The 12,084-nt window shown below is 46.3% G+C and overlaps 1 protein-coding gene across 1 annotated transcript; it reads right to left on the bottom strand.

Annotated features, from left to right (window-relative positions):
* Positions 1-3: 3 nt before the first annotated feature.
* Positions 4-10,983, bottom strand: LOC135980068 (alpha-2-macroglobulin-like; the record flags this gene model as incomplete). Its single annotated transcript, XM_065580149.1, has 5 exons — positions 10,752-10,983; positions 7,581-7,804; positions 6,364-6,582; positions 5,934-6,061; positions 4-31 (listed from the first exon to the last, which is right to left on the bottom strand). Coding segments are annotated over exons 1-5 (816 nt in total), but the record flags the coding sequence as incomplete, so codon positions are not given.
* Between the last annotated feature and the right edge of the window lie 1,101 nt (positions 10,984-12,084).

A 12,084-nucleotide genomic window follows, 5' to 3' on the forward strand; every position in this document is an offset into this window, starting at 1 on the left:
CATGTTGGAGACGGGGCGTTTCCCTGTGTAGCTGGGAGACCAAGTGGGAAACGAAACAAGGTTTAATACATCTCAGCACAGAGCTGATGCACCTCCCACCCTGCCTGGCTCCTGCTAGTCTAGTCCTGGTCCCTGGCTCCCTGCTCTGCCACTACCTGTCTTTCCTGCCCCGCAGCCCAGCCCTGCTGCTATCCCAGTCCTGGGCTCCGCACACAGCTCTGCCAGTGCCCCTCAGTCCTGCCCTTGGAGCAGTGGAAGTTTGTTGAAAGTCCCTGAAGCAAGACAGCATCCTTTCCAATAAGGGGTTCAGTTAAATTACTCCCATCGTTGGTGGCAGGAGGAGGAGGGAACAATTTAAATCAGGATTTAAATCACTTTTTTTTAAATTATTGATTTAAAATAGAGTTGAGGATTTGTAAAACCAATGTAAGTATTGGTGCTACTGCTACTTTAGATTTGCAGTTTGTGATGAACTAAGTTATAAAAACTCGTGTTTCAAAATGCCACTACAGCTGGGGGATCCTATTTGAATTTGACTGAACTTCTAGACAGAAAAACAAAATACTGGAAGTGAAGGCGCTGTTTCTGCAAACTGTTTAGCAGGTACTGTAGGGGATATATAGAACAGGTCTGGTATGAATGATTAATAACTAGTGATTCCTTCCAGCCCTCAAAAATGAGAAAAGCCATCCACCTCTGTTTATCCCAAAATAGGATGCACTTAGGAATAAAATGGTTCACATCAGGTGAGACCCTTTGTCTATGGACCCACAGTTCAGCCAAGGTCAGGAGTTGCTCTCCCCAAGAAGAGAAACTAAAATGGCTAACGAGAGTATTGTTAATCAGCTAGAAAAGAATCTCTCATTCTTTGCATATGGACAAAACCTCTTTCTCTCTCCTAATCTAGCTAAAAAGAACTCCAAGTTATCAAGAAAGGGTCATTCCCTGCTTTCCTATGCAAAGTGGCCCAAGAGATGGGTGGGGAAGCTGTAAGTTAAACAAACCAGAAGTGTGGCTGTAAGACTGAAGGTCAAATTGGGTGAATTGCCCGTTTCCCCAAGAAATCCAAACGATTATCTTTCCACCCCAAATTAGAAGCTGAACATTGTTCTTGCTAGTAAATATTAACCTTTTATGATTTTTGTATGTTAAACTCTCGTAATAGTTTTATATACTAACCAAAAGCCTTTTCCTTTTGTGTATCTATATAGTTATTGCCATATACATATTGAAACTAACCCAATGGTGAAGGGAAGATGATGGAATGAATGCAATCGTTTACTCTGGTTTTTACCCCAACTTCACTAATATAGCTCAGACAGCAAGGGAAGGGAACCCCTCAAAACTACTGAAAGGTATCTACAGAAGTATGTTATCATAAACAAGACTGGGTAATGAATAAGGGATGCTTATGATCCAATTATGTTCTGTGATTGATAAGAGGTATTTGTTATTACAGATGGGTTCTATAATGGATGGAATAATGACCTATTGAAACACGTTTTTAACTCATTAAGAACTTTCAGTTGTTACAGCTGTTAGTAATAATGACTGGATTAGAGATTCCTTTTCACTCATCAGTCAGGTAAATGGAGGCCCATAAAGGAAATTCCATCAGCAACTAGGAAAACAGAACACATGGTAAAAATAATCATGGGAAAGTACTTTTTCCTCCAAAAAGAAGTTTCTTTATCTCACACTGTATAAAAGGAAAGAGCGTTGGAAAGTTAGTTTGGGAATGAACACTCTCAGCATTCCACCAGGTACAGAAGAAGGGAATATATGTGAAAGAAAACAGTCGATTATAGTAAAAATCTTAAATGAAACAAACTGTACCATAGAATCCCTGTGGGTATAAATTCCATGTTTGAATAATAAGAGTACAACAGTAGGAATATGCTACTGACCACCTGACTTGAATAGTGATGGTGAGTCACAAGAGTGAAATGCCTGCAATTTTTTTAAAAACACCATAAGAGAGGCTCAAATTATATGTATATCCCAAATAAAAAAAAGTAAGAGGACCAAAAAAGTGCCACTGTGGCTAAACAACAGAGTGAAAGAGGTTGTTAGAGAATAAAAGGACATCTTTTAAAAACTGGAAGTCAAATCCGACAGAGGAAAATAGAAAAGAACAAAAACTATGGCAAATCAAGTGTAAAAGTAAAATTAGGCAGGCCAAAAAAGAATTTGAAGAGCAACTAGCAAAAGGCTTAAAAACTAACAGCAATTTTTTTTAAGTACATCGGAAGCAGGAACCCTGACAAACATCAGTGGGGTCACTGGACAATCAAGGTAAAGGAGCACTCAAGGAAGAAAAGGACGTTGTGGAGAAGCTAAATGAATTCTTTGCATTGGTTTTAACTGCAGAGGATGTGAGAGAGATTCTTATACTTGAGCCATTCTTGTTGGGTGCCAAATCTGAGGAACTGTCCCAGTCTGAGCTGTTAATGGAGGAGGTTTTGGAATAAATAGATAGATTAAGCAGTAAATAGTCATCAGGACCAGATGGTATTCACTCAAGAGTTCGGAAGGAACTCAAATAGGAAATTGCAGAACTACTAACTGTGGTACGTAACCTATTGCTTAAATCAGCCTCTGTACCAGATGACTAGCGGATAGCTAAAGTAATTTGCCAATTTTTAAAAAAGGCTCCATTGGTGATCCTGGCAATTACAGGCCGGTAAGATTAATTTCAGTATCGGGTAAACTGGTTGAAACTATAGTAAAGAACAGACTTATCAGAAATAGATGAACAAAATTTGTTGGGGAAGAATCAACATGGCTTTTGTAAAGGGAAATCATGCCTCACCAATCCATTAGAATTCTTTCAGGAGGGTCAACAAGCATGTGGACAAGGGTGATTCCGATCTTGGGAGACAGGCCAGTCCTCGCTTACAGACAGCCCCGCAACCTGAAGCAAATACTCACCAGCAACCATACACCACACAACAAAAACACTAACCCAGGAACCTATCCTTGCCACAAAGCCCGTTGCCAACTCTGTCCACATACCTATTCAGGGAACACTATCATAGGACCTAATCACATCAGCCACACCATCAGGGGCTGGTTCACCTGCACATCTACCAATGTGATATGTGCCAGCAATGCCCCTCTGCCATGTACATTGGCTAAACCACAGTCTCTACGCAAAAGAACAAATGGACACAAATCAGACATCGAGAATTATAACATTCAAAAATGAGTCAGAGAACACTTCAATCTCCCTGGTCACTCTATTACAGACCTAAAAGTCACAATTATTCAACAAAAAAACTTCAAAAACAGACTCCAACGAGAAACTGCAGAACTGGAATTAATTTGCAAAACGGACACCATTAAATTAGGCTTGAATAAAGACTGGGAGTGGATGAGTCATTACACAAACTAAACTATTTCCCCATGCTCATTTCCCCTCGCTGGGCTCGGGTAAACACTGAGGTGGCAAGCTTTTCAGATAATACAAAATTATTCAGGATAGTTAAGTCCAAAGCTGACTGTGAAGAGTTACAAAGGGATCTCACAAAACTGGGTGACTGGGCAAAAAAATGGCAGACGGAAATTCAATGTTGATAAATGCAAAGTAATGCACATTGGAAGACATAATTCCAACATACATATAAAATGGTGGAGTCTAAATTAGCAGTTACTACTCAAGAAAAAGATCTTGGAGCCCTGAAAAAAAAATCTGCTCAGTGTGTAGCAGCCTTCAGAAAAGCTAACAGAATGTTAGGGACCAGAATGTTAGGGATGTTAGGGATGGGATAGATATTAAGACAGAAAATATAATGCCACTGTATAAATCCATTTTATGCCACATCTTAAATACCGCATGCAGTTCTGGTTGCCCAATCTCAAAAAAGATATATTAGAAAAAATACAGAGAAAGCCCACACAAATGATTAAGGGTATGGAACAGCTTCCATATGAGAAAAGATTAGAAAGACTGGAAGTGTTCAGCTTAGAAAAGAGATATGACTGAGGTCTACAAAATCATGAATGGTGTGGAGAAAGTGAATAAGGAAGTGTTATTTAGCCCTTCACATAACAAAAGAACCAGGAGTTACCCAATGAATTTAATGGGCAGCAAACTTAAAACAAACAAAAGGAAGTACTTCTTCAAACAGTGCACAGTCAACCTGTGAAACTCGTTGCCAGGTGATGTTGTGAAGATCAAAAATATAACAGGGTTCAAAAAAGAATTAGATAAATTCATGGCGGATAGGTCCATCAGTGGGTATTAGCCAAGATGGTCAAGGACGCAACCTCATGCTCTTGGGTGTTCCTAAATCTTACTGCCAGAAGTTGGGCCTGGACGAAAGGGAATGGATCACTCAATAATTGCCCTGTTCTGTTCATTCCCTCTGAAGCATCTGGTACCAGCCAATGTTGGAAAACAGGATATTGGGCTAGATGGACCTTCTTTCTGTATTCTGTACAGAGCTGTATTAATCTTTGGTTAAATAAGCTCATTTGAGCTTGTTATTGGACAATCTTGAATCATTATTAAATTCAAACTTGCAACATTCTATATGTGGAAAATATCTCTTGTTCTAATACATAATGTAAAATGCTTATGTACAATAAAAGAATGTGTGGAGTGTGTCCTCCAAATTTAGAAGATAAGGGATTTTGTTGGTTTTCATTGTAAATAATTGCTGTGGTCTAACAATAATAGGAATTGTCTGGCACAAGGAAGAAGAAATGTTAAAAGATATAAACCAGGGTATAACCTGGGAAAGTGACAGAAATTGCTTAAAAGCAGGGATCCTAATTGATAGTAGGGGCTAAAAATGATATACAGTCCTTGAAATGAATCAAACATAAACAGCCTCTAATAAGAAAAGAATTGAAGAAAAGAATTGAAGAAATTTGTTATACACAAATGCCATGTACTGGATACTAATGGAAGCAGCAAGCAAATGGAAAGAATATGAATAAGAGAATGCTTCTTACCCTCTTAGGAGCCCTGAAACTAGGATATATAAACTGTATTTTTGGTAAAAAATTCTCCCTTAGTAGCATAAAATCTCTGTCACTTCAGATCCAAACTGGTTCAGTGTTAGCACTAGGAAGTTATTTCAATACACTAGCTAAGTCATTGTGAGCTTTTTGATACACACTTTCAAAAATAGGAGCTTAAAGTTAGGTCTGGTCTACACTACAGACCTATACCTATGTCACTCTAGGGTGTGAAAAATCCCAACCCAAGGGATGTAGTTATATGGATCTAACCCCCCATGTAGACAAAGCTAGGTTGGTGAGAGAGCTTCGCCTGTCAACATAGCTAGTGCCTCTCAGGGAGATGGAATAACTACGCCGATGGGAGAGCTCTCTGCTGTCGGTGTAGAGCATCTTCATTCAAGTGCTACAGCAGTGTTTTAAGTGTAGACTTGTCCTTAGGCTCCGAAGCCCATATTTTGGCATCTAAGGGTGGGTATTGTAAAAGCACTGAAATGATTTAGGAGCACAAGTCTGATTGAACTTGGCCTGTAAATCCTGGTGAAGGAGAATGGCCGGGTCAAAGCATTCAGCTGCTGTGACTGGGGGCAGTTCGCTCTGTGGGAGGGTGGTGGTGGTTGCAGATAGAGGACAGGCTACTGGCCGGGCAGTTTTATGTCTGAGTTTGTGTTGCTCTCACATTAAGGGTGTTACTAAGATGCTGACTTGTTTTTTTCAGTCTCAGAGAAACAAGCCCAAAACAATCACTCTAATAATTTAGCGGGAGAAAGTAAAGAGCTGGCAACACAGAAATACAAAATCTGATTGACATTGAAAAGAGCAATTGCAATTAAGAAAATATCATGATTTAATTTTTGGAAAAATATTGATTTGTATCAACTTTTCTGGGGGCTCCCCTCACCTCTGGAATGACTCGTCCCCAGCCCTAGGGCTGCTCCGGAAGGTCCGGCCCTGCGAGGGGGAGTTACCTGATGTTTATGGCGATGTTAAAGGTCCTTTGAGCCCTGGCGCTGTCACATGTCTTGGGGACTGTGTGCACCTCCAGTGCGAATGGCGCCTCGCCCGGCTTGGGGAGCACATTGTACCTCAGGCTGGTCTGAAAGAGAATAAACATTTATCTGTGTATCTCCATCTGTCCATCTCCTCTATCTCCTTCCTTCTGCTCAGTTTCATTCTTTCCTTTATCTCTTCTCTCTCTCTCCCACTTCCCCAACTCTCTCTGTCAACTCTCTCTCCTCCTCACACCTCTTTCCTATTTTCTCCTCCTCTCCCCCATCTCTTCCTCTCTTTTCCTTCCCTCCCTCCCCAATCCACCCCATCTTGCCATCTCCAATGGGAATGAGATGGGCTCCCCTCAGCAGCAGCCTCTCCCTCTCCACTTGCCCCAGGGCCCCATACCTGCACGTAGACACATCCTTCTCCTGTCACCCCCATGCTGTAGTCCCCTGGCACCTCTGGCAGTGCCACACGCTGGAGCAGCAGACGGTTCTTGTGATCCACCTGGAACTGGGACTGGAAGTTCCCTGTGGATTGCAGGGTCACTGTGGATGCTCCTCCGCTCTTGGCATAGGTGGAGACTCCATATCGGGACAGTGCCTGGAGCGCCACCACTGTGTCCTGCCAGACAAGAGATGGGCCCAGGTGCCCAAGGGGATGAATGAGCCATTTCTATGGGCCTGGAGCCCCCACTCCACCGACTCTTCCTACACTGCAGTGCCCTGATTTTCCCATTTCCACTCCTCACTCCCACAAGCCATTCACTCTATCCCCTTGGGCCCAGATCCTCAAAGGTATTTAAGCACCTTTCTCCCACTGAAAGCAGCCAAGTGTCTAAGTACCTTAGGGAACCTAGGCCTTGGGATCTCTGACACTCCACCACAGGCATCTGAGGGAAGATGCCACCACCCTTGCCCCGAAGGGACAGTTCAGGACCAGGTGAAATAGGAGCTGCGTGTAGCTCAGCGAGGACCCTGGTGAGGCAGCCAGGAGGCTCAGTAATGGAGTATGAGAAAGTCTTTCAGCCCTTTGGGTATCAAGCCAACCAGGGAAATGGTGGAACATGGGGCCAATGATTGGTCCTGTCTAGAGAGGTCACTCCCTGATGTCCCAGCCTCCAAGCACCAGCATGGCCTGCGCCTGCTCAAAGGGGTAGGTGGCACCTCCTGTTTTGTTGTCACTCAGGATGATGCTCCCCTCCTCCCTTTCGGGTATGTCCGGCAGTGACTGGCTGCTGCTGCTTCTCTGGGAAGGCCTCTGCTCCTGAGCTGAATTGGCCTGGCTGGATGGGGTCAGTGCTTGGGGGAGCTGGGGATGGCACTGCACTACCTTGTGAGTGCTCAGGGTGACTCTTCTGTCCTCCATACACAGGAGCATCACTTGTCCAGTCTCCTGCCTCATTAGCCCCCCTGGGCCTGTGGGTATCTGATGTAGCCATGCTCCATGCTGTGACTATCCTATGATCTAAACTAAACTATACAGCCAGGAGACTGCCACCCCTTCCCTCTCCCCAGGTCAGCCTTCCCCTCCCCCTGGATTACTTGTCTGTCTCTTGCCCTCTCCTGTCTGCCTCCCACTCCTGCCCTGCGTGTCTGAGGCTGGGGATGGGAACAGCTCACCTGGGTGGAGGAGAAGCCCCCATTGGGATTCTGCTGCTTGCTGATCCACTTTGCAATTTGAGCTGCTAATGACAGGTCATCTTGGGATGGCGCCGGCTGAGTGGTGAGGTAAGTGAGGAGCACATAGGACGTCATCTCCACCTCGGCGGAAGGAGCACGGGGGTGATAGAAGGGGAGATCGGCTTTCGGCTCCTTCCCAGGCCTCTGCCAGTGAATGGAGCCATCTGCAGCGGGAGAAGGGAGAGGGAGGGCAGGAGAGAAGGAAATACAGATGCTTAGTACATGACATTTCTAAGGGGGTTATTGACCTTCTGCTGTTGTGGGTGGGAGAACAGAGCCCCCTGTGCTCGTTTGGCATGTTGACATGAGACGTGAAAGGATTAAATAGTCCCTCACTTGCTGGTCGAGTGGATTTATACAAACCTTGTGGTACGAACACTCAGTGACTAATCAGGCTGCCACCTCTGTGCCTACATCCCCTTTATCTTATGAAGGCACATCCCAGGAATGGACAGTAGCAGCCTTTATTGGGCTCTAAAAAAGTGTGAGGTCGCTAAGTGGCCCCAGGCGCTCAAGGCCGAAGGGTTACAGCAGTGACGGTTACACCCCACTCCAGCAGGGTGAAGAACCCATAAGTCCATTTCTTACCAGCACAGTCCCAGTTCTTCCTGGGATTTCCTGGGACACCAGGACCTTATTTTGGGCCCCCTGGAATGATCTGTTTTTTTCATTTTATCAGTCCAAACATCAGTCTTCTCCTCTTCGTTTGTCTCTTGCTGTAGGGAGCAGACATCACTCTGTGCTGACCAGGGGCCATCGCTCCCATGGAACGAGTGTTCAGAGCGAGGAGCAGTGCTTGGAGTGAGGAATGGAGCGGAGCCAGCAAAGACACCGGCAGAGCTGTGCTATTGCTCAGTGGGAACGATACCATTTGGTCAGGGTTTCACGATATGCTCACTCACAGCACTGAGGTGTGGGGGGTGGGACTCTCAGATACATCTGTGTCACTGAAAAGTTAGGCACCGGCAGTCCCGGCCCCAGCTCTCGTTTTGAAAAAGTTCCCTTTGTCTTTATATGAATATTTCAGCGCCTTAAGAAAAGCAACAATCAAACCATCCCCACAGGAACTTGCCCTAGGGAAAGGGGACCCAGGCCCAAATCTCCTCTCCCTGGTGATGACCTCTATGTACTGGGAGCTGTAAGGCATCTCCCAGTGTCCTAAAATGTGCCCCCTTGATGCTTCTCTCCATGTAATGCCCCTTGGACCAAACCATCCTCTGCCTGACCTGCTGCCCCCTGAGCTGCTCTCGGTGCTGGCCCACCCCTGGGCTGCTGTAGCCAACAGAGCCTGGGGCGGGGGGGGGGGGGGGGGGAGGAAGCTAGATGTCACTGAGCTGCTTCCTCCCCCAGCAACAGGCTCCCTCCTCAAAATGGGCGACAGTCCTGGGGGGACGGAGGGGGGGACAGGAATCCTCCTGAGGCAAAGGTGGAGAGGAGGGTAGTGACACCTGGACCCAAAGGAGCAAGGAGAGGGAGAGGGAAGGAGAAACCAGGGGAGAAGGAAAGAAAAACCTTGGGTGAGAGATCCTAGGGAGGAGGGCAGGAAAGGGAGGGAGAGAATCTGCACACATGGTTGGGGAGGAGGGGAAAGACACTCAAGAAGGGTGGAAGGGAGAAAAGACGCTTCTAAGACCTGGCCAACACACAGATTTTGTGCCACTACAACTATTTTGGTTAGGGCTGTGACTTTTCTACTGGTACCTCTAGTCTGGGCACAGTTATACCAGCATAAAGGTGTCTTGTACTGGTAGAGCTGTACGGGAACAGTTCTATTGGTATGAACACCTTCACACTGCTATAATTGTATCCACACTGGGGGAGTCACGCCACTTTAACTATACCAGTACAGATACAGCAGAACGAATTTTGAGGGTAGACAAGGCCTGAAGGTCCATCTACCCTGGGGAAATGCTCTGTGTTAGAAAGGAAAATGCATTAAGCAGCACACTGGTCAAGAATACTTGGCACCTAGCATAGACAGCGATGGCTGGGCTTATAAATTCATTTTCTATTTGTAAATTTAGGCTCTGGGGTGCCCTCAGGTGAGCTACAGGCAGCTAATGTGATCTGGTTGGCCACGACCAGCTGCTGTTTTTCACCCCAGCTGATCCTGTCTAGACAAGGTGCTGAGTTGTCTTTAGCAGTGTGTCAGCTGATGCATTTTCTAACACAGTGAGTTTCCTCACCTGCATGAGGCCTATGAGTGTGGGGCTGAGGATCTGTGTTTGTGGGGGCTGGAGCAGGGGACAGAGAACCCAGGTGTCTGTTGTGACGGGAAGGAAACATGGAGTGTGCGTGTGCTGGGACCCTGCATAACAAGTCCCATGTGCACTAGGGTTGGGGGCAGCCTGCGTGTGTGTGTGAGTGGCTTTCGGGTGGGGGAGAAGGAGCCTGTGTGTGAGTGGATCCTGGGGCAACCTTGCATGCGCTTGTGCATTAGCTTGTGCCTGGGGCAGGCTGCAGTGTGTGTGTGGGGAGAGAGAGATTTGTGGGGTACAAGACAGCAGGACAGTATGCCTTTGATTTTGTGGGCTGGGAAGTAGGGTGTATGTGAGAGCTTTTGGTATGGGAGGCAGGAGAGAGTTTGGGAGACTTGGGGGAAGGAGGAAGAGAGCACGAGGAAAAGAAAGGAGAGACCAGTTATTTCACAGTATAGATAAGGGGAAAACAGACTGAAACAAACTGAGGAAAAGCTAACAAGCTCCGGAGTAGAGGAAGAGGGCAAATGGAGGGAAGGCAGGGACAAGGGAAAGGGCAAATGCAAGGGAGACAAATACAAAGGGAATGTTGACATTTTACCTAATAGGTAGGTTGGATACTGAAGGATACAATCAATGATCCAGTTTAAAAGGGCAGGGATACAACATTCTGTGAGGTCAGAAATGTGCCAGGGGCCGGCTCTGGCTGCCTGGGCTGCCTCTCTCTCAATCTTGTTTCTTCATGTCAAATAAGACATTCTCCCGCCTGGTCCTGGTGCCTCCTAACTTTCCCCTGCTGTGGTTTCCCCTCTGAGCACCTGTATATGATTCTCAATACATGGTCACCTTACAAGTAGGGGAAGTAGGGCCAGTGGGCTGGGATGCAGGAGAAGGGCCCGTCGGGATCTCTCACCCTCTTTCACAGCTTCCTTGTCAAGCGAGTCCAGCAATGCCCTGCGCTTCTCCTCCTTCCCCGCCAGGGCAAAGGCGTAGGCCAGTAGCGCCCTGGTGTACACGTGGTTTCCTCCCTGCTCTGCGGCTGTCTCCAGACAGAACAGAGCGTTACGGACCACAGAGTGCTGTGTGGGGAGAGAGACATGGGCTGAGAGAGGGAAGGGAGAGGTCACCATGGAGGTGAATTCAGTCTGTGAGCTCAGCAGGCAGGAAACAATATGCACTTTTTCCATTTTATGAAGTATTTTTTTCTGGACTTTCTGACACATGGGTAACTCTAAACAATAACTGACCTTTCAGAGCCATATTCCCCAGGACACTCTCTCGCTTTCACCACTCCAGCAATGCGTAGTGGCTGGTTTACAGCTGCGTTGCATCACTAGGCTAGCACTAAGCATCCAGAGCGAACCAGTGATTGGTGAATGGCGATGGTGTACTGGGGAACCTGACCCTTTAAATTTGTCCTGTGGTCAGTACTCACTTAGGAACATTTGAGAAGCAAAGTTTGGAATCAGACATTTCCCATAAAGACATTCCAAGGGATACCAATGTGCACAGGTGCATACACAGCAGGGCAGTTCATCTGTTTTCGTCAATGGCTGAGAATGGAAAGTCCAGCAGACAGTCCCATTTTCAGTGGCTTGAAACTCTTTTCAAAATGTTTTGATCTGAACCTTCCTAGCACTTGGTGTCTGCTAAGAGAGGGAATGAGTTCAGCTGGTTTTGAGACAGGAAAGCCTGAAAACAAAATGCCTTTGGGGTTTATACTCCTTCTATCTGAGAAGGGCTTAATCAGGACATCAACTTTCCTCAATTAAATACAGGGGATCAGGTTAGTCTAATGACAGTGGATGGGAACTGGCTGCCACGTCATCAGGACAATGTTAACAAGCAGGCCATGTTGGGCCACATCCACTTGTCTTGTCTGCCCGCAGCCAGTAGCACCACACATCTAAAGCCTGGTCTAGACTCAAGTTACAGAACTCAGCTTTTCTGGGCATAGCCTGGCACACGTTCACACTCAACTTGCCTACTGACAAAAATCCTCAACTTCTGGGGGCACACTGACTCCCTTTTCTGGAGCGGCATAAGCCCCATGTCAGTGGAGTTATATCAGCACAGTGGTAAGGTGTATGCTCACTGGCAGTACCAGTGTAAGTGGTCCTTCCACTGCAGTCCCACAGTGCAACATTCCCTTTAGCAGACACTGTCTGGCAGCACTTTTGAACCAAGGGCCCAGTGATGGGAAGCCCGCCTGGCTTTTACACAGTCAGCACATTCTCCACAGCCAC

The sequence above is a fragment of the Chrysemys picta genome, unplaced genomic scaffold, assembly GCF_011386835.1.
Source record: "Chrysemys picta bellii isolate R12L10 unplaced genomic scaffold, ASM1138683v2 scaf1753, whole genome shotgun sequence".
Classification (NCBI taxonomy): domain Eukaryota; kingdom Metazoa; phylum Chordata; order Testudines; family Emydidae; genus Chrysemys; species Chrysemys picta.